At 38.5% G+C, this 22322-nt stretch overlaps 1 protein-coding gene across 1 annotated transcript in view; it reads right to left on the minus strand.

Moving 5' to 3' along the window:
- The window catches only part of LOC102182379 (zinc finger protein 33B), a 43195-nt gene extending 24549 nt beyond the window's left edge, over window positions 1-18646 (minus strand). The window contains 4 exon segments of the mRNA XM_013975577.2: window positions 852-947; window positions 1604-1739; window positions 17244-17380; window positions 18456-18646. Coding sequence (XP_013831031.2) covers window positions 852-947; window positions 1604-1739; window positions 17244-17258 — 247 coding nt within the window. The 5' untranslated portion in view covers window positions 17259-17380; window positions 18456-18646.

Here is a 22322-nt window from a genome sequence, read left to right on the forward strand (position 1 = left end):
TCCAAGTGGGATAAACACAGAGATGCATCATAGCAAAAATATTTAAGAAACAAAGAGAAAACTTTAAAAGCGACACTTGACTTCTCATCTAAAACAACAGAGTCCAGGAGGTGGGATGACATGTTCAATGTGCAGGGGGATAATGTGTTCTAGTTCTAACTTTTTAGTGGAACCTGCATACTGTTTTCCATAGTGGTTGAAAAATTTACATCTTAACCAATGGTGTACAAGGGTACCCTTTTCTCCACATCCTCGCCAACACATTATTATCTCATTTTCTTGATGCCAGCCATGCCAACTGGTGTGACCTGATATCTCACTGTGCTTTTGATTTGCATTTCCCTGATGATGAGTGATGCGCTATCTTTTCAGGTACCTGTGGGCATTAAAAATACTAATTCTATAACTCATTAAGATGCATTAATTTTCCATTACTATACTCTCAGCTCTTAAGAGTACAGCAGGTACTCAAAAATTATGAGTCAAAAAATGAGTATATGAAAGAATAGCTAATAACAGCATGAATACAGAGCAATGGGGGTTTTAAGGTGAGCAACTGAAACTGCTTTGAGAATCACAGAGTAACCAAGGAAAACAACAATAAAATGAGGTGGGCAAAAATTTGATTACTGGCAAATATAAGAATGATAAATATTCAAAAAGTGAATCAAAAGGAGAACATTTTTACTAAGAGTGGTATTTGGAGACTTCTAAGTTACTTCTAAGTATTAGGACCTTTAAAGTGATATTCTTTAAAAAAAAAACAAAACTGAAAGTTGTCAACCTCTGGACTAATCAGAGGAAGATAGTAAATTCCCTAATGTTCACTTGTTCAATACACATTAACTCACCTGAGAAGCTTTGGCTTGGGAATTCTTCCTCCAATATCCATGGCTCCTCTCCTTGCTCCAGCCTGAAGATCACCTCTGGTTTGGTAATACAATACCCTGTTAAAGTGAAATAATTTATGATGTGGACCAGGTGGCCTAGTTTTCAGGGCCTCTGAAAGAGGAGGAAGCTTCTAGAGCTGCTCAATGAAGATGCCATTGAACATTTCACTGGAGAAGCAAACACAAGTATCTTTCTGGTGCCCCAAAGTGACCTATAAACATTGAGTCTTGAATTCCAATCTTAAATATCATTAAACTTCACATGATGTCCATATTCTTAATTAAAAGAATTTTTTTGTTAAAACTTTGTGGCCAAGATGAGCGCTACAAAGAGGATCTGATTTAATACTCATATGCATGTATTATTACTTTATGCTTTAGTCTGTTTGGGCTGTTGTAACAGAATATCATAGACCAGGTGGCTTTAAAAACAGAAATTTACTTCTCACAGTCTGGAGGCTGGAAACTCGGAGATCAAGGTGCCAGCATGGTCAGAATCTGGTGTGGCCTCTCTTCCTGGTTTGCAGATAATTACCCTTTTGCTGTGTCCTCACGAGGTGGAGAACACCAAAAGATCCCTTTTCTTCTCCTATTTTTGTAAATGCATTAATCCCACCATGAGGATCTAATAATTCAATCTAACCATACTTGAGGATTGGGGTTTAAAAGAATTTTTAAATGCCATTTAGAATTGCATAATAAACCAACCTTACCCACTGAGACAAGGTTCCTGTAGTTCTCCAGCATCACATCTCTATACAAGGACCTTTGAGTTGAGTCCAGGTGCTGCCACTCCTCCTGGGTGAAGCCCACAGTCACATCCTTAAAGGATACTGATCCCTGGAATTTCTGTTCAATCGGAAATATTCAGAATTAAGATGACATGGAGAAGATGTATGGAACCAAATCCCTACCATAATTATTATTTACAGATTACCAAACTAGTTTTCAGAATGTTCCTTTTGCTTTATACTCTGAGACAACAAGAGAAATCATAGCAGAAATATTCTGTAAACCAATTTGCATTAATTATTAATTCTCAAGTCTCCACAATGGATCTGGAACTATTCTAGTTCTTGGAAATACTAAGCTTAGCAAATACCATCCTGTAGTCAACAAGCATATAATCTGGTAAGAAAACATGCAGTTCAGTTCAGATCAGTCGCTCAGTTCTGTCCGACTCTTTGCGACCCATGGACCACAGCCTGCCAGGCCTCCCTGTCCATCACCAACTGCCAGAATCTACCCAAACCCATGTCCATTGAGTCGGTGATGCCATCCAACCATCTCATCCTCTGTCGTCCCCTCCTCATACTCCACTCAATCTTTCCCAGCATCAGGGTCTTTTCAAATGAGTCAGCTCTTCACATCAGGTGGCCAAATATTGGAGTTTCATCTTCAACATCAGTTCTACCAATGAACACCCAGGACTGATCTCCTTTAGGGTGGACTGGTTGGATTTCCTTGCAGTCCAAGGGACTCTCAAGAGTCTTCTCCAACACCAGAGTTCAAAAGCATCAATTCTTTGGCGCTCAGCTTTTTTTTATAGTCCAACTCTCACATCCATACATGACCACTGGAAAAACCATAGCCTTGACTAGACGGACCTTTGTTGACAAAGTAATGTCTCTGCTTTTGAATATGCTGTCTAGGTTGGTCATAACTTTCCTTCCAAGGAGGAAGCGTCTTTTAATTTCATGGCTGCAATCACCATCTGATTTTGAAGCCCAGAAAAATAAAGTCAGCCACTGTTTCCCCATCTATTTGCCATGAAGTGATGGGACCAGATGCCATGATCTTAGTTTTCTGAATGTTGAGCTTTAAGCCAACTTTTTCACTCTCCTCTTTCATCAAGAGGCTCTTTAGTTCTTCTTCACTTTCTGCCATAATGGTGGTGTCATCTGCATATCTGAAGTTATTGATATTTCTCCTGGCAATCTTGATTCCAGCTTGTGCTTCTTCCAGCCCAGCATTTCTCATGATGTACTCTGCATATAAGTAAGCAGAGTGACAATATACAGCCTTGACATACTCCTTTTCCTATTTGGAACCAGTCTGTTGTTCCATGTCCAGTTCTAACTGTTGCTTCCTGACCTGCATACAGGTTTCTCAAGAGGCAGGTAAGGTGGTCTGGTATTCCCGTTTGTTTCAGAATTTTCCACAGTTTACTGTTATCCACAGAGTCAAAGGCTCTGGCATAGTCAATAAAGCAGAAATAGATGTTTTACTGGAACTCTCTTGCTTTTTTGATGATCCAGTGGATGTTGGCAATGTGATCTCTGGTTCCTCTGCCTTTTCTAAAACCAGCTTGAGGACATCTGTAAGTTCACATTTCACATATTGCCGAAGCCTGGCTTGGAGAATTTTGAGCATTACTTTGCTAGCGTGTGAGATGAGTGCAACTGTGCAGTAGTTTGAGCATTCTTTGGCATTGCCTTTCTTTGGGATTGGAATGAAAACTGACCTTTTTTAGTTAAGCTATTGCTGAGTTTTCCAAATTTGCTGACATATTGAGTGCAGCACTTTCACAGCATCATCTTTCAGGATCTGAAATAGCTCAACTGGAATTCCATCACCTCCACTAGCTTTGTTCATAGTGATGCTTCCTGAGGCCCACTTGACTTCACATTCCAGGATGTTTGGCTCTAGGTGAGTGTAAGTGATCACACCATCATGATTATCTGGGTTGTGAAGATCTTTTTTGTATAGTTCTGTGTATTCTTGCCACCTCTTCTTAATATCTTCTGCTTCTGTTAGGTCCATACCATTTCTGTCCTTTGCTGAGCCCATCTTTGCATGAAATGTTCCCTTGGTGTCTCTAATTTTCCTGAAGAGATCTCTAGTCTTCCCCATTCTGTTCTTTTCCTCTATTTCTTTGCATTGATCACTGAGAAAGGCTTTCTTATCCCTCCTTGCTATTCTTTGGAACTCTGCATTCAAATGAGTATATCTTTCCTTTTCTCCTTTGCTTTTCACTTCCCTTCTTTTCACAGCTATTTGTAAAGCCTCCTCAGACAGCCATTTTGCTTTTTTGCATTTCTTTTTCTTGGGGATGGTCTTGATTCCTATCTCCTGTACAGTGTCACACACCTCCACCCATAGTTCATCAGGCATGCTGTCTATCAGATCTTGTCCCTTCAATCTATTTCTCACTTCCACTGTACAGTCATAAGGGATTTGACTTAGGTCATACCTGAATTGTCTAGTGGTTTTCCCTAATTTCTTCAATTTAAGTCTGAATTTGGCAATAAGGAGATCATGATCTGAGCCAGTCAGCTCCCGGTCTTGTTTTTGCTGACTGTATAGAGCTTCTCCATCTTTGGCTGCAAAGAATATAATCAGTCTGATTTTGGTGTTGAGCATCTGGTGATGTCCATGTGTAGAGTCTTCTCTTGTGTTGTTGGAAGAGGGTGTTTCCTATGACCAGTGCATTCTCTTGGCAGAACTTTATCAGCCTTTGCCCTGCTTCATTCTGTACTCCACGGCCAAAAACATGGAGTAATATGTTACAAGCACTGTGGTTAAAGTACACACTCAATAGATTAATGTAAATAAGAAGCAAAACTACTTCTGTTTTGAGCTTCACTGCGGAAGAACAGCTATTGAACAAAGAGTGACACTGTGTTCTTCATGAATATAAGGCCACTGCACAAGCAAAGGCTAGCGCCCTCTAACATCCTCAGGAAATGAGCAACTAGGTAAACAGGAGTTGAGATAAGAAAAAGAGCCACAGAGGTGCTCAAGGAATGCACTACAGAGTAACTTTAGACCAGTAGACTCCAAACTATGTGATCACTTTCCATCTTAAAGAATACTTTTGAACACTACAGAAGTTTGTCTATAAACCACAGAAATAAACTAACAAGAAATTTATTACAAACTTAATTCTTATTTAGACTTAAGAATGTAGGGAAAATCTAGTATGCTATTTCACTACAATACATATCTTAGGTCCTAATTCTTCCATTCAGAGACAATAATTAGGATGTGCAGCAGATGATACAGGAGAAGATATTCAACTAAACTGTTTTCAATGTCATCCAGAGTGGGGGAAAAAAAGAAGGGCATGTTAACCTACTCCACCATTCTTGCCTGGAGAATCCTGTTGTCAGAGAAGCCTAGAAGGCTACAGTTCATGGGATTGCAAAGAGTTAGACACGACTGAGCAACTAACACAACACCAGAGTGCATGCCTCTACTCCAGGCATCATTGTTGCAGAGACAGAGCTGCTGAAGGAGAGATTCAACAGTATACCGAAAATACATGACCAAGTTTTTATTTCAGACCAATTCTCTGTTTTTAAAAAGGAAATGGAAAGCAAAAGGACAAAAGAACCCACTTATATAAACTTGAAACTTGGATGCAAATAGTGAAGTGCAAGCCTCTCAGTTGTGTCCAACTCTTTGCAACCCCATGGACTGTAGAGTCCATGGAATTCTCCAGGCCAGAATACTGGAGTGGGTAGCCTTTCCCTTCTCCGGGGGATCTTCCCAACTCAGGGACTGAACACAGGTCTCCTGTGTCTCCTGAACTGCAGGCAGATTCTTTACCATCTGAGCCACCAGGGAAGCTCAAAAGGTTTAGAAATTAGATACAAGTTCAATATAACAAATATCAGAATATTAAAAATTCTAAAGGTATAACAAACAGCAGGTGTGAAAAATATAAAAGTCTTTACAAAAAATATAATGAAGTAAAATAAGAAGACCCAAATAAATAGAAGGATGTAAGAAATTCCTGGATAGACAAGCTCAGTATTGTAAAAATATCAATTCTCTCCATGCTGGTATAAAAATTCATACCAATTGCAAAAAAAATTCCAGACAAGCTAATTCTAAAATATGTGAAAATGCAAAGGGTAAAAATACACAAAACAATCTTAAAGAAAAATTAAGCCATAAGAAGTACCATATATCAACTATAATATATTATCAATGTATCATAATTAAAATATTGTGATACAGGCACAAGAATTTTCAAATGCATCAACAGAGTGGAAGAATCCAAAATGTATGTATGTCACTTGATTTTTGACAAGGTTAACAGAAGGACAACCATTTCAATAAACAGCGTGTTTAATTATAGTGAGCATTTAGTGCTATTTTAACTGTAAACATAAATCCATTTTAGACAGTCTATAGATCTAAATTTTAAAAGTAAAACAGTAAAAATTTCAGCAAATACCATAAGAAATACCTTCATGACACTAAGAATAAGCAAAGACTTCTTAAATAGGATGCAAATTACACTAATAATTCTACAATATTAAGATCCTCTCCTTACCAAAAGACAGAAAGAAAATAAAAGTACAACACAAAGTGGAAAGAGACTTGGAACACATATATCTGACAAAGAAGTCCTATCTCTAATATAGAAAGACTTCTTTTTTAATTAATGAGGACAAAAACGCAGGCCATCTTGGTAACAAACCTGACAGCAAATCTCTCAACAGAAACTATGAAAGTGAGAAGACACTGGGCAAAAATTTGAATGGGCAACTTGCAAATGAGAAAATGAAAATGGAATGTCATTTTAAAAGAGCTAGGAAAAATGTCACCAGAAAATTCTAAATCCAGAAATAATATTCTTCTAAAATGAATATATTTTCCACATAAAGTTTGAAAAAGTTATCAATAATACACACAAGTCAAGAAATACTACAGTTAAGGAAAATGATATAAAGAAAACTGAAAATGGAATTTAAGGCAACAAATATAATGTCTTTTGGAATCCATGAAAGACACTGAAAGTAAAATATATCAAAACACTAGGAATAGGATAATTAAGGTTAAACTGATTAAAGATTCTAGTACTGTCTGTGAAGAGGTAAAGCACTAACTTAAGGTAAATGAAAGCAAGAATTCTGTAAAGGAAAAGCTCAATTCCTCTGTTTTACTCTACTCAGGTCACCAAATTAATGGGAACTTTTCCCATCCCAAGCAATTAACTAAATTCTGACATTACAGCATCAGGTTCCAGGCTCAGTTCCATGTGACACCATTCCTACTTCAGACACCAACTGTAAACCCAATGTATCTAACCACTGGATAAAAATCAAGGCTCCTACACCCTCTTTGTTCAGTTCAATAATCTGACAGAGTGGCTCACAAAACACAGAAAAATAATTTACTTACTAGATTAATGGGTTAATATAAAAGGATACAACTCAGAAACATCCAGATGCAAGAGATACACAAAGCAAGGATGGGTAAAAGGGTACAAAATGTCCTTGCTCTCTCAGAGCTCACTACCTTTTCCCAATAATACCTCCATGTTCAACAACCTGGAAGTTTTCAGAATCCCGTAAGTTCACAGATTTTTATGAAGATTACATTACATATGCAAGACTGATCAAATCACTGGTCAACAGTGGCTAATTCAGCCTCCAGCCACTCACTCCTCCTCAGAGGTTGGGAGGTGGGGCTGAGAATTACAACCCTCTAATCATACCGTTGGTTCTCCTGGTACTCAGTACCTCATTCTTAAGAGACATTTCAAAAGTCACTTCATTAACATAAACTCAGGTATGGTTGAAACAAAAAACACCATCTTAATTGTTCTGGAGCTATTTCAGGAACTAGGAAAAAATACTCAATATTATAACAACAGATTTCCCTATAGCTTTTATCACTTAAGATATTATTAGTTTTAGGGAGGTAAGTTAAGAAACCCTGCAGGAAAATCAACATACACATTATAATAACAATATCACAAATGCAAATTGTAGTATCTAGAGTAAAAACTAAAAAAATATGAAACTATATAACTTAAAAGCTACTAGATACAAAAAGAAAATGCCTATCAAAAGGAGAAAGGGTGCTTGGAGCTGATGCACGGGGATGATCCAGAGAGATGATATGGGGTGGGAGGTGGGAGGGGGGTTCATGTTTGGGAACTCATGTACACCCGTGGCGGATTCATGTCAATGTATGGCAAAACCAATATAGTATTGTAAAGTAAAATAAAGTAAAAATTAAATTAAATTAAATTAAAAAAAAGAAAAAACAAAAGGAGAATGGGGAAGATGGCAGAGGAGTAAGATGGGGACATCACCAGCCTCCCCACAAATACATCAAAAACTCATCAAGATATGGAACAACTCCTACAAAGCATCCTCTAGGCGACAGCAGAAGACCCCAGCCTCCAGGCAGACAGGCTAAGCTCCCTGAAATGAGATAGGAGAGAGGATGGAGACACAAAAAGGGAAAAGATGGGGACCCCCATGGTGGCCCAGTGGCTAAGATGCTGCACTCCCAATGCAGGGGGCCTGGGTTCAATCCCTGGTCCAGGAGCTAGATCCCACATGCTGCAATTAAAATATCCCTCGAGCAGCCAAATAAATAATAATAATAAATTTTTTTTTTAAGGGAAAAGATGGAGAACTTCTGGGCAAGAGCTTATGCCCCAAGGGAGGGAGGGAGCCCTGAAACAGCAGGAGTCCCCATGCACAGGGAAACTTCCCTCATAGGCGAACCCAAGGGGGAACTTTCTCGGAAAACTAGGCAAAGCAGGGACTTAAAGGCAGTAAACGGAGAAAACTGCTCTTCTCAGCCTGTTAACAGCTCACTGACTGTGGCCCCAAACAGACGGCAAGCTTGGGGAACCAAGGGTGGTGCGGCATACAAGCCCAGCCAGCACACAGCCCTCGCAGCACAGAGGGCTGGCCCAGGTAGCTGAGTATGATGCCACCGACAAACCCAGCCAGTGCGTACAACCCCTGAAGCACAGAGGGCGGGCCCAGGTGGCCTAGTGTGACATGGCAGACAAACACAGCCAGCACAGAGTGGGACCAGGGCACCAATAGACAGGAGGAATACAAGCAGGCAGTGCACACAACCCTCCTGGCAAGCCAAAAGAACACATAACACTCATGACAAACAAGGCAAGGGGTTGAGATGAAACAAGTGCACATAAACCCCGCAACAGAGTGCATGCATGGGAGCTAAGACAAGTGCACACGAGGAAGCAAAGGGCAGGCCTGGGGAGCCAAAACAAGTGCTCACAAGCCCCGTGACACAGAGGGTAAGCTCAGGGGCCAGAGGGAAGCCCGCACAAGTCACTGTGACGGAGAAGGCACAAGAAAACGTCCACACAAGCACCCACCTAGCAAGCTTCAAAGAGCAACACAGGGCAGGACAGGGTGAACAGAAGCACCATTTCAGGATCCCAGGGACAAGTAGGGGGCTGGTGACACTGCATATATGCTGAGAAGGTCACTTTGAAGCAGCTGCAGAAATACATGCACCTAACACCATGAAAGCTAGAATGACTGCCCAAAGGCATACTGAACCCACAGACACTCCAAAACCTACTACTGGACACTGCACTGCCCTTCAGAGAGGCAAGATCCAGCTCCATCAACTGTTAACAATAGCACAAGCTCTCCTAACCAGGAAAACATCACAGGACACTAATCCAACCCTATCCTCCATCCACAAGGGCAGACTCTACAACCAAGAACGATGACCTTAAGAACCTTTTTTAAATATTTTTTCTTTTTTCTTTTCCTCTTATAAATCACACTGTTTATTCTCCCAACGTATCTCCACCATCACACTAGCCTTTAGCAGTGCTGTGGAGTTTTCCTTTTTTTTCTTGTTATAAAAGTAAAAAAAATTCATTTTAAGATTCTGTCTTTTAATAAACCACAGTGTTTATTCCCCATCGTATTTCCACCTTCACATTAGCCTTTGCGGTGCTGTGGAGTTTTTCTCTGTTTTCCTTGTTAAAGAAAAAATTCCATTTAAAGATTTTTCTCTTATAAATCACACGGTTTATTCCCCCTACATATTTCTACCTCCAAAAGATAAATGTTGGTTAGGTGGTTTGGAGTTTTCCTCTTTGTGTTTTGTCAAAAAAAACAAAAAGAAGAAAAGAAAGAAAAAAATTCATTTTAAGATTTGTTTCCATTTTCTCCTGTTTTACTTTTTTTTTCTTTTTTCTTGATGAGTTTTTTAAAATTTTTTATATATTCCACTGCTTTTCCTATAGTTCGTTACCAGCTGTAACTATTCCTGAATATATATAAATCTTTTCCACATACGTCTATTCATCTTTCTATTTTTCTTTTCTTTTTCAATAGTCTCCACCCCTTTCTTTTCTCTTTTCCCTCCCTTCTCTTTTTTTTCTCTCTGTTTTTCTTATTCTCCCCCTTTTTTTCCTTCTCTCTCTCGTCTTTCACCAAGTAAGTTACATTGTTGAGCTCTCTATGCTATATTCCCCAGGTAGCCCTCTGCTCATGCTCAGATTTCGAGATTGAGCATTAGCTAATTCTGCTTTCAACTGCTTGATATCACCTCTGGGTTCTCTTGCTCACCAAGTCAATCTCCTGTACTCTTCTTTAGAATACTTCGGTTATAACTGTATGTGTGGAAGTGTGTGTATATATGTCCCAGTATTTCTGTAATTATCTGCTTGATCCCCTCCTACTAGAACACAAGCACAAGTCATCCCTAACAAGAAGTCAACACAAACCACCCAACCCACATTTCCCTCTGAGGGCAAAAATCAAAAGAAAGAAGTAATATAATCCCAAAGCCTGGGAAAAGGAGACCTCAAGTGGAGCAAGTTAGAAGGAAAAAAAAAGATGAAAAGATAGAGAAATACAGCATAAATGAAAGAGCAAGGTAGAAACTCACAAGACCAAATACACAAAGAGTAACTAGTAATCTCCCCGAAAGAGAATTCAGAATAATGATAGTAAAGATACTCCAAGGACTTGAAAACACAAACTCATGTTTGTTGATGTAAGACAGAAAACCACAGAATTCTGTAAAGCAATTATCCTTCAATTGAAAAAGAAAGAAAAAAAGACCAAAAAAAATGAAAGCAGAGATATTCGTTTGCAGACAAAGGTCTGTCTAGTCAAAGCTATGGTTTTTCCAATAGTCATGTATGGATGTGACAGTTGGACCATAAAGAAGGCTAAGAACCAAAGAATTGATGCTTTTGAACCAAAGTGTTGTAGAAGACTCTTGAGAGTCCCTTGGACTGCAAGGAAATCCAACCAGTCCATCCTAAAGTCCTGACTAATTCATTGGAAGGACTGATGCTGAAGCTGAAGCTCCAATACTCTGGCCACCTGATGCAAAGAACTGACTCACTGGAAAAGATTCTGTTGCTGGGAAAGACTGAAGGCAGGAGGAGAAAGGGATGACAGACGATGCTGTGACTAAGACTTCCAATAATATGTTGAATAAAAATGGCAAGAAGAGGGAAAAAAAAAGAGAATGGATAAGTAAATTGTAGTCTTTTTATGTAGTGGAATACTATGCAGTAATACAAGAAATAAAACTACTGGTACATGCAACATGGATGAATCAAACATATATTGAATGAAAAAAGCCTCATGTAAAAATGTACACATAAATTCTATATATCTAAGTTTCAATAACAGGCAAAATTAATAAAAAATGATAGACAAGCACCACAAAGGGGAAGGAAAGTTGTTCTTAAAGACTGGAAAAGTCATGAAGGAACCTTAAGGGATGGCGGAAATATTAAATATGTTGTACTAGTTGGTAGTTACTAGGATTTACATATGTGTCTTAAAAAAAGGCTGTATACACTTATATTGAATGCATCTTACACACTTTATTGTATCATAACACAAAACAAAATTTAAAAATCAGAATTCAAAAAAGGGGAAAGTGGAATATATGAAATAGTGAATGAATTTATAAAATCAGCAATCAATATCTGCCAGTAAGTTGACAGCCAGTAGCTACAGGGGTTTGCAACAAGATAATTTATAGCTTCTGAAAGGAAAGGTTTGAAAATGTGATATTTTCTTAAGTTGCTAATAGAGAATATGTTGATAAAAATCTTTGTATCTGTTGATGTAGCTATGTATCATGAGTACCAAGGCTGAGACTGCTTAAATATCTGAAGAGGGAGAGTACACTGATTGAGAAGTAAAGTAAGTTGGTAAGGTGGAGAAGTAAGGTAAGGTGGAGAAACACAGTATCACTTAGGGATCCTATGTTAAAATAGAATATTGCATTGTAAGCTGACTCAGTGTCAGAAAAACAAAGCAAAATAAAATAAATCAATAAAATATGTGTGAACAATCAACAAGAAGGCACAGCAAGTAAATACATTGTGGGACAGAGGGCCTAAAACCAAACAACAATAAATGAAAACAGATTAAATCACCCAACATAAAAACAGTAATCTTAAACTTAAAAGGTCCACTTCTTAATTTCTGACTAGAAAAAAACAATCCTAAGCAAAACAAAACAGGATTTTGTTTGTATCTCTATCATAGTGAAAGTGTTAGTCACTCAGTTGTGTCTGACTCTTTGTGACTTCATGGACTGTAGCTCGCCCCTCTGTCCATGGAATTCTCCAGGCAAGAATACTGGAGTTGGTTGCCATGCCCTTCTCCAAGAGGTCTTCCCAACTCAGGGATCGAACCCAGGTCTCCTGCATTGCAGGCATATTCATTGCCATTTGAGCTACTGGGAAGTCTCCCTTGATAGGGATACAAGTGTCCATTGTAAGACTTGTAAAAATATAAAAACTAAACGTCCTACATAATTCTAACAATTTCTATTTATAAAAACTATATATATATATATTTCATTCTAGGACACATAATAAATATTCATAAATGGTTGCTGAATGGATGAATTAAGAACCAATTCAGTTACATTAAGTGAATACTAATTACAGTGAAAGGGAGACTCATGTGTGATAAAAACAGTTGCAGAAAAGTGGAAAAGAGAGCCTAAACATAAACTCGCACCACACTTAACACAGTTAATTGATTTTTGAGGGGGTGTCAATAACACACAATGTGAAAAGGATAATCTCTTTAGTAACTGGCGTTGAGGAAACTGGGTATCTACCTGCAAAAGAATAAAACTGGACCCTGATCTTACATCACTCAGAACAATTAACTTAAACAGATCAAAGACTTAAACATAAGATCCTAGAAGAAAACCCAGGGAAGGAGCTCCTTGACATTATTCCTGGCAATGATTCTTGGATAAGATACCAAAAGCACAGGCAAAAAAAGCTAAAATAAACAAACAGGGCTACATCAAATGTAAGAGCTTCTGGGGACTTCCCTGGTGGTCCAGTGGTTAAGACTCTAAGCTACCACTGAGGGGACACAGGTTCAGTCCCCTAGTCTGGGAACTAGGATCCCACAATGCCAGATGGTGTGGCCAAAACAAACATTAGAGCTTCTGCACAGCCAAGGAAACAATCAACAAATTTGAAAAGGCAACCTATAGGAAAATATTCCCAAGACATGTTTCTGATAATATACAAAATACATAAAGAACTCATATAACTCAAAAGCAAGAAAGCAAATAATCCAATTTAAAAATGGTCAAAGGGTGTCAATAAACATTTTTCCAAAGACATACAAATGGCTAAAGGTGCTCAAAATCACTAATCAAATGTAAACAAAATCACAATGAGCTATTATCTCACACCTGTTAAAATGGCTATTATCAAAAGGACAGGAGATAACAAATGTTGTCAAGGATTCAGAGAAAAGGGAGGCCTTGTGCACTGTTGGTGGGAATGTAAACTGGTGTAGCAATTATGGAAATACTATGGAGGCTCCTGAAAAAATTTAAAATAGAACTATTTTATGATCCAGCAATTCCACTCTTGGGTATAAACCCCAAAGAAACAAAACCACTATCCTAAAGAGATATTTGCACCCTCATGTTCATTGTAGCATTACCTGCAATAGCCAAGGGATAGTAACATTCAAGGATGAATGAATGTTCAAGAAAAATGAATAATGAAAATGTAATGGATATATACAATCGAATACTATTTGGCTATAAAAAGGAAATCCTGACATTGGGAAAAATGTTAACGGACCTTGAGAGCATTATGCTAAGTGAAATAAGTCAGACAATGAAAGGTATACTATTGGTATCACTTACATGTGGAATCTAAAAACACCACCACCACAACCAACAATAAAAGCCAATTCACAGAAAGAGAATGAAATGGGGGTTGCCAAGGGCTAAGAAAAAGGGGAAATAGAATGATGTAAATCAAAAGGTATAAATGTTTAGTCATTATAAGAATAATTTTGCTCAGCCATAAAAAGGAATGAAATCGGGTCATTTGTAGAAATGTGGACGGACCCAGAGTCTGTCATATAGAGTGAAGTAAGTCAGAAAGAGAAAAAGAGACATCACATATTAACGCATATGTATGGAATCTAGAAAAATGGTACAGATGAACCTATTTCCAGTGCAGAAATAGAGAAGCAGATGCAGGAGACAGACAGATGGGCATGGGAGGAAGGGGAGGGTAGGATGAACTGGGAGATAAGGGTTGACATATACATACACCACCACGTGTGTAACAGACAGCTAGTGGGAATCTGCTATAAAGCACAGGAAGCTCAGCTCAGTGCTCTGTGATGACCTGGATGGGTGGGGTGGGGGTGGGGTGGGAAGGAGGTGTAAGAGGGAGGGGATAGTATGTATATATAAAACTGGTTCACTTCATGGTAAATGACCTGTAATGCAATTATACTCCAATAAAAGAGATAAAAAAGAATAATTTAGGAGGATCTTAATATACAGTATGTTGACTATTAACTGTACAGTATTATATACCTGAAACTTGCTGAGAGTAGTAGACCTTAAGCATTCTCCAATATCAAAAAAACAAACCCAATCAAAAAATGGGCAGAAGATCTAAACAGACATTTCTCTAAAGAAGACAGATGGCAAAGAGGCACATGAAAAGATGCTCAACGTCACTAACTAACAGAGAAATGCAAATCAAAACTACAATGAAGTATCACCTCACACCAGTCAGTCAGAATGGCCATCATCAAAAAACCTACGAACAATAAATGCTGGAAAGGGGGTGGAGAAAAGGGAACCCTCTTGCACTGTTGGTGGGAACGTAAATAAAACCCACATGCCTCTCAATGGATACTTTGTGAACATGACAAAATCTACCCAGTCTAAGCCAGCAGCTTTCATAATGAAGACATGTGGCAGGTATTCCCACTCAGATCTGTTTTCCTAGTGCTTGGTCAGGAAATATTATCCTTTTATTGTTCTATTTTTTACAGATGGATAACAAAATTAGGTCCTTTAATCATTATTTTGCCGACTAAGGTCCTTCTAGTCAAGGCTATGGTTTTTCCAGCAGTCATGTATGGATGTGAGAGTTGGACTGTGAAGAAGGCTGAGCGCTGAAGAATTGATGCTTTTGAAATGTGGTGTTGGAGAAGACTCTTGAGAGTCCCTTGGACTGCAAGGAGATCCAAACAGTCCATTCTGAAGGAGATCAACCCTGGGATTCCTTTGGAAGGAATGGTGCTAAAGCTGAAACTCCAGTACGTTGGCCACATCATGAGAAGAATTGACTCATTGGAAAAAGACTTTGATGCTGGGAGGGACTGAGGGAAGGAGGAGAAGGGGACAACAGAGGATGAGATGGCTGGATGGCATCACTGACTCAATGGACGCGAGTCTGAGTGAACTCTGGGAGTTGGTGATGGACAGGGAGGCCTGGCGTGCTGCGATTCATGGGGTCGCAAAGAGTCGGACATGACTGAGCGACTGAACTGAATTGAATTGAATCACATTATATACATATATATATATTTTTTTAATTCAAGATGGCTTAAGGTACTATTAAAAAAATGCTTGGCATTTTTAGACAAAATAAAAAATTTCATTAGACCCCTGGTGTAAGGAAAACAAGAATAAAAAACAGAAAGCACAAAAGGATTGTATCACAATATAGAAGTTTCAGAAAATACACTCTTAAATGAAAAGACATAAAGCATACTGAGAAGAGATAATTAATAACAGTTATAATAAAAGATTACCAGTTAAAATACATTGGGAATGCATAAAAACTCAGTGCAAAACCTGAAAAGCCATACACTTATGAAAGCTGCACAACCACAATCAGTCAGAAAATTAAAGTTAAGTTTTTCACCTATTATGGAGGAAGTATTTTTTTTATCTGGAGAGATGGGAGGGAAAATAGTCTTGATTTTCATATCCTATAATTCAAACCAATTAATCACAGAACTCTAGAGCAGTGATTCTTAAACTTAGAAAGTATCTGCATCACATGAATACCCTGTTAAAACAGACTGCTGAGCCTACCCCTCCATTTCTCTGCCAGCAGGTTTGAGATAGGCCATGAGCATCTGCAATTTCACACAAGTTTCCGGGTGATGCTGCTGCTTCCAGCCAAAGAACCTCACTTTGAGAAGCACTGCTCTAGAGTCTGAGACACACCTGTAATTTGTGTAGAGTGACAAGAATATTCACAGTAGCACTGTTTATATCACTAAAAATAGAAATTACCTAAATGTCTACCAATAGAATACTGAGAATGGAAAAATATGGCATTAAAAGGAATAAAACTACATATCAATAGATTTTAAATTATTAGTGAACCAGGAGAAAACTGTATCACAGACACATTAAAATAGTTTATGTATTTTTAAAAAGCACCCCAAACAATATATAGTATTGTTCAACTATCTACATATTTTTCCAATGTGGGGGTAAAATGAGAAGTCTAGTAGAAGCTGGAACTAAACTCAGAACTAAACTCTGGGGCACAATGAGGAGTACCCCAAGAAAAAGCCATCAGAAGAGTGGTTTCAGAAGTGAACAGAGGAGACTTTCCAGGAGAGAGCAGTCAGTAAGGCAGCAGTTGTTCAAGGAAGACAACTACAATTAAGTCACTGGTGACTTTTACCTGAATAGATTCTAAAGTGGAGAAGAACCAAGACAGAATGCTACGGGATGAAATCTGACTGAAGAACTCAGAAACATTTACCAGGGAATTTAACTTTGAACCATCTGCTTCAGTTCTTCTACACACAGCTCAGCAAAGATAAAACAGCTTTGTAACAGGTATGCAGGCCATTTATTCCTCTAAACATACTCTAAAAATAAGTAAGACTATCATAAAATTCATTATTTGAACCATCTCTTCAACCTTTTTACTCTCAGTAAGGAATGGTTTGAGGCACTCACTTCAGGGCTGTCCCTAGAAATTACTTACTATGTGTCCCTAGGTTAAGAGCAAAAAGGGTATCTTCCAATAAGACTTTGTTGCCTCTTGAAAGGAATCTTTTTGTATCCAAAATACAGTGTCTCCCTTTCTGCCATGGTTATCAGAAACATCATAAACCTATTTGCAGGTTAACTTAGAAACTGTTATATAAATGATCAGTATATACAAGCCAACTTGGTTGTGCTCTTGATTTGCTATCTTTGTTTCTATGAAGTTCAATTTTTATCTATTACTGATTTCCCATCTTAATGTATGGACTCTTAGAAATCTCACAAAGTCCACTGTTAAACAAAGGAATGAACGAACAAACTCACCTGGGATTTATTCATTTTTGGCTGTTCTTGGAAAAATGTAGACAACTCTGAAGATACACTGGGTTAGAAGAAGAGGACTGGAGTCATGAAAGATCTGGCCTGCGTGGCAGCTCCTGAATTCTCCTTTCCTATTAAAGCTAAACACACCACCAGATAAGGAAAAAAATGTCAATGTCCCTTTGACCTTCAAAGACAGGGATATATATTGTTGATGACCACCTACCTGATACAACTCTAATATTACCATGTAGCTCTTGGGTGTACATTTTTTCAGAGTTAAGTATTTACTGCCTACGGATATTTTATAACAGTTTAAGTCTCCCTTCGTGTTCATAAAATTTTTTACATTATAAAATTGATTAAAACAAAAATACACACAATGAAGGAATATTAATTACACCAAAACTGTTGTTAAAAAAAAAATACTTAGGACTAAAGAAAGAAAAAGAAGAAACTCAGGACTAGGCTGTTTAACTTCCCTACTAACGTTACTAAACCTTTGCTTAGTGACTCCATAGAAAGCTATAAAAAGCAGTGCTTTAAGCAAAGACCCATGTTTCATCATTGTTGCCATTTCACAGAAGACTCTTCTATAAAACACTTGCTTTTAGTTGTATGGAAAAGTATAAATAATACTGCCCAGAGTCAGATCTTTTAGTCTTCGCCACTAACTGATCTGAACCAAGGCACTAATCTTCAGAAACAAAGAGAAAGAAATACTATCCGAAGAGACAAAAAAAAAAAAACAAAACCAGATAATACTTGAATATCTTTCCTGAATGCTAAGGCAAGCAGAAGAGAAACAACATACACAAACATGAAGTAATGGACATGACTGGAGGCCAGTTTGGAATCCAAAAAGGATAAACGGAGAACCAAAGGAACGGAGTCTGTGTACAAAGCTAAGCTAACTGATCAGCACGGACTGGCGGCTCTTCTTCCAAGACGACACGCCCCGCCCCACTCGCCCCTCCCAGCAAGCATTCTCTCAGCAGCCCCGCCCCCGCCCCGTCAGGTCGCTGTCTGCATCTTGCCTGTATATTAAGTCCCTCCTCCTGAGCCCTTAGAAACAGGGCCTCTCGCAGAGCAGCGCCAGCTCAGGGCTGGGACTAGTCTGTCAGGGACTTCGGCCCACTCTTCCCAATGGAGGGAGACGCCCCCTTCTCGCCGTCCCAGGGGTCTACGGAGCTCCTCCCCACCACGGATACTGACCTTTTCCCTCCTGCTCCCTAAACTGCACGGAACCCGGAACGCCTACGGTCCTTAACCAGCCATCCCGCGCTCACTCGCCTCTCGGTCTCCGAGGGGCACTGAGCCCAGAAGAGTGCATAGACTTATCAGCCCCGGAACCGCTTCCCACGCACGGCTGGGGAAAAACAGAAGCAAAGGCGGAAATGCACAGAGTGAAAAGGTGGAACTAGGCATGCGCAGATGGCCCGCACGCAGGGCCAGACAGTCTACGCGGACCACCAGAACTTTTGTTTCCCTTTAGTCTCCCCGACCAGCGGGTTGGGATTGGCTGAGAGTCCAGCCCACCTGGCAGTGGAAGATTTGGACCTGAGGTAATTTAAGCAGCTAGAGCCGGTCAGGGACTTTCTCCAAAGTTATGGATTACAGACGAGTTCTCTGTGCAGCCAGAATGCAGATTTACATAAAGTCAAGTGAAGGAAAACTGTTCGTCAATTTCACTTTTTTTTTTTTTTAAATACTGGGAAATGGGGACTTAGTTGGTGGTTCAGTGGTTAAGATTACACACTTCCAACAGGGAGCCTGGTTCAATCCCTGGTCAGGGAGCTGGATCCCACATGCCACTACTGAGTTCCCATGCCACAACTAAAGATCCAGCTGCCAAAAGGAAGATCGAAGACGCGGCGACCCAGCATAGTCAAATGAAATAAATAAATAAATACTAGGAAATAGATCCCATTAATACAATAAAAGAGTTATATCATCGGAGGCGGGTGGCACACAAGAAAGCAAGTTCATTAAAATCATGAAGCAATAAATGAAAGTAGTAGATAAATTAAGTAGACACAATCCAAAAGAAAATAGTCTTCCTCTATATATAAACATCTTGGAGAAGGGCCTGGCAACCCACTCCAGTGTTCTCGCCTGGAGAATCCCATGGATAGAAGAACTTGGCGGGCTACAATCCACAGGGTCACAAAGAGTCAGAGGCGACTGAAGAGACATAGCATGCATATATATATTCTTTCATTTGTGACATTGAAATTACTTCAGAAAAAGGGAGATAAATCCTTTCATAGATTCAATATTTTTGACAAAATTCCAATAAGAATCTCAACTAATTTTTGCATGTACTCCTTTTCTCTTTGATTTTTAAAGTATTGTGTACATTACAAAAGCATTCTCAACTTCATCTGGAATAAAATTAAATCTAAATTAAACAGCCAGATGTTCTTAAAGTGCTGCATTCAATATGTCAGCAAATTTGGAAAACTCAGCAGTGACCACTGGACTGGAAAAGGTCAGTTTCATTCCAATTCCAAAGAAGGGCAGTTCCAAAGAATGTTGAAATTACTGTATAACTGTGCTCATTTCACATGCTAGTAAGGTTATGCTTAAAATCCTTCAAGCAAGACTTCGGCAGTATGTGAACCAAGAACTTCCAGACGTATAACTTGGGTTCAGAAAAGGCAGAAGAACCAGAGATCAAATTGCTAACATTTGTTGAATCAAAGAGAAAGCAAGGGAATTCCAGAAAAACATCTACTTCTGATTCACTGACTATGCTAAAGTCTTTGACTATGTGGATCACAACAAACTGTGGAAAATTCTTCAAGTGATGGGAATACCAGATAACCTTACCTGTCTCCTGAGAAACCTGTATGCCAGTCAAGAAGCAGCAGTTAGAACTTGACATGGAACGACAGACTGGTTCAAAATTGGGAAAGGAGTACGTCAAGGCTATATATTGTCACTCTGCTTATTTAACTTCTATGCAGAGTACATCATGTGAAATGCCAAGCAGGATGAATCACAAGCTGGAATCAAGATTGCCAGGAGAAATATCAACAACCTCAGATATGTAGATGATACCACTCTAATGCCAGAAAGTGAAGCAGAACTAAAGAGCCTCATGATAAAGGTGAAAGAATAGAGTGAAAAAGTTGGCTTAAAACTCAGTATTTTTAAAAAAACTAAGATTATGGTGGTTGGTCCCAACACTTCATGGCAAATAGGAGGGGAAAAGTGAAAGCAGTGCCAGATTTTATTTTCTTGGGCTCCAAAATCACTGCAGATGGTGACTGCAGCCATGAAATTAAGATATTTGCTCCTTGGAAGGAGAGTGATGACAAACCTAGACACCATATTAAAAAGCAGAGACATCACTTTGCCGACCATGGTCCATATAGTCAAAGCTATGGTTTTTCCAGTAATCATACGCAGATGTGAGAGGTGGACCATAAAGAAGGCTGAGCACCAAAGAATTGATGCTTTTGAACTCTGGTGCTGGAGAAGATTCTTGAGTCTCTTGGACAGGGAGAAGCTCAAACCAGTTAATCCTAAAGGAGATCAACCCTAAATATTCATTGGAAGGATTGATGCTGAAGCTCCAATACATTGGCCACATGATGCAAAGAGCCAACTCACTGGAAAAAAACCCTGATATTGGGAAGACTGAAGCAAAAGGAGAAGGGAGTGGCAGAGGATGAAGTGGTTGCACAGCATCACCGACTCAATGGACATGAATCTGAGCAAATTCTGGAATACAGTGAAGAACAGAGGAATCTGTCATGCTCTAGTCCATGGGTCACAAAGAGTCGGACATGACCGAGCAACTGAACAACAAACAGCCAGAAATCATTTCAAAAAGGAGAAAACTGTCCAAGAGAAATCTCAATATGCATAATATTGCTCAGTTATTTAAAATAGTTTGGCATCTGCTTCATGGTAATACAATAACCATCACTAAGAGTATTTTTAAAATGTAGTATAATAAATGTAGCATTTCAAAACAGTGAGGGAAGGAAAGGAATATTCTAAAGAGCAAGTCATTACCAACAAAGATCACATGTGATACAGGTTCATATGGATTCAAGGTCGGAAATGCTTATAAAGTAAACCACTAAGTTAGTAAAGGAAAATAAATAGAGATGAGAAGTTGTGACATCAAGAAACCCACACATTTAATATGAAACATTTTATAATAAAAATACAGCAAACAACTCAGCTCTAGTTTTTAAAATATGTTAAAAGCAAATAACCAGGAAATTATATTTTTACTATTTGAAAGAAAAGAAGAATTAATAAGATCTTTAAAGCAATAAAAGGAAAAAACTTAAAATGGGCTACAGGACTGAGCAGCAGTGTAATAAAAAGAAAAAATTCAAATAAACACGTCTGAAAAAGTTGATTAGGAGAATCGAAAGAAATGCAAATGTTTAAGTAAAAACATGCAAGATATCATTTACTGAGATTTAAATTTTTACTCTCTCTCTCTATATATACACACACACAAAAGTTCACTTCATTTTGTCCACTTTCATGAGTTTTGAAAAGTGCACAGATTTGTGTAACCACCACTGCACTCAAAATACAGAACTGCTGCCCCTCAAATTACTTCCTACTACCCTTTTGAAATAAAAACCTCTCATCACTCTAAACTTCTGGCAGCCACTACGTATTCTTCATGCTTATATGTTTGTTTTTGCTAAAAAGTATTTTTACAAACACATATAACAAATATTATACTTAATGGTGAAATATGGAAAGTGTTCAAATGAAAGGTCAGACAAAGATAAGGATGCATGCTATCTGCAACTTTATTTGGCATTTTTTCCGAAGTTCTTAGAGTAAAACAGCAAAATAATCATGTACACAGAATATTCAAATGAAAGTATCCAAAATAAAGGTTTTATAAATTTGATAGGTTCAATATAAAAAATTTCAGAAAATTAATTTTAAAGGTACTGATAGGGACAGAATAAAGAAACAATAGGTGATTAAATAGTTAATACCAATAGGAGATTGTAAGTAGAAAAAAAAAATACAGTAGATCTCTGTAAGTTAACGATCACTTAGAAAGCAGCTTTGCTTAACCACAAAACCAAGCAG

Source organism: Capra hircus, chromosome 28 (assembly GCF_001704415.2).
Source record: "Capra hircus breed San Clemente chromosome 28, ASM170441v1, whole genome shotgun sequence".
Lineage (NCBI taxonomy): Eukaryota > Metazoa > Chordata > Mammalia > Artiodactyla > Bovidae > Capra > Capra hircus.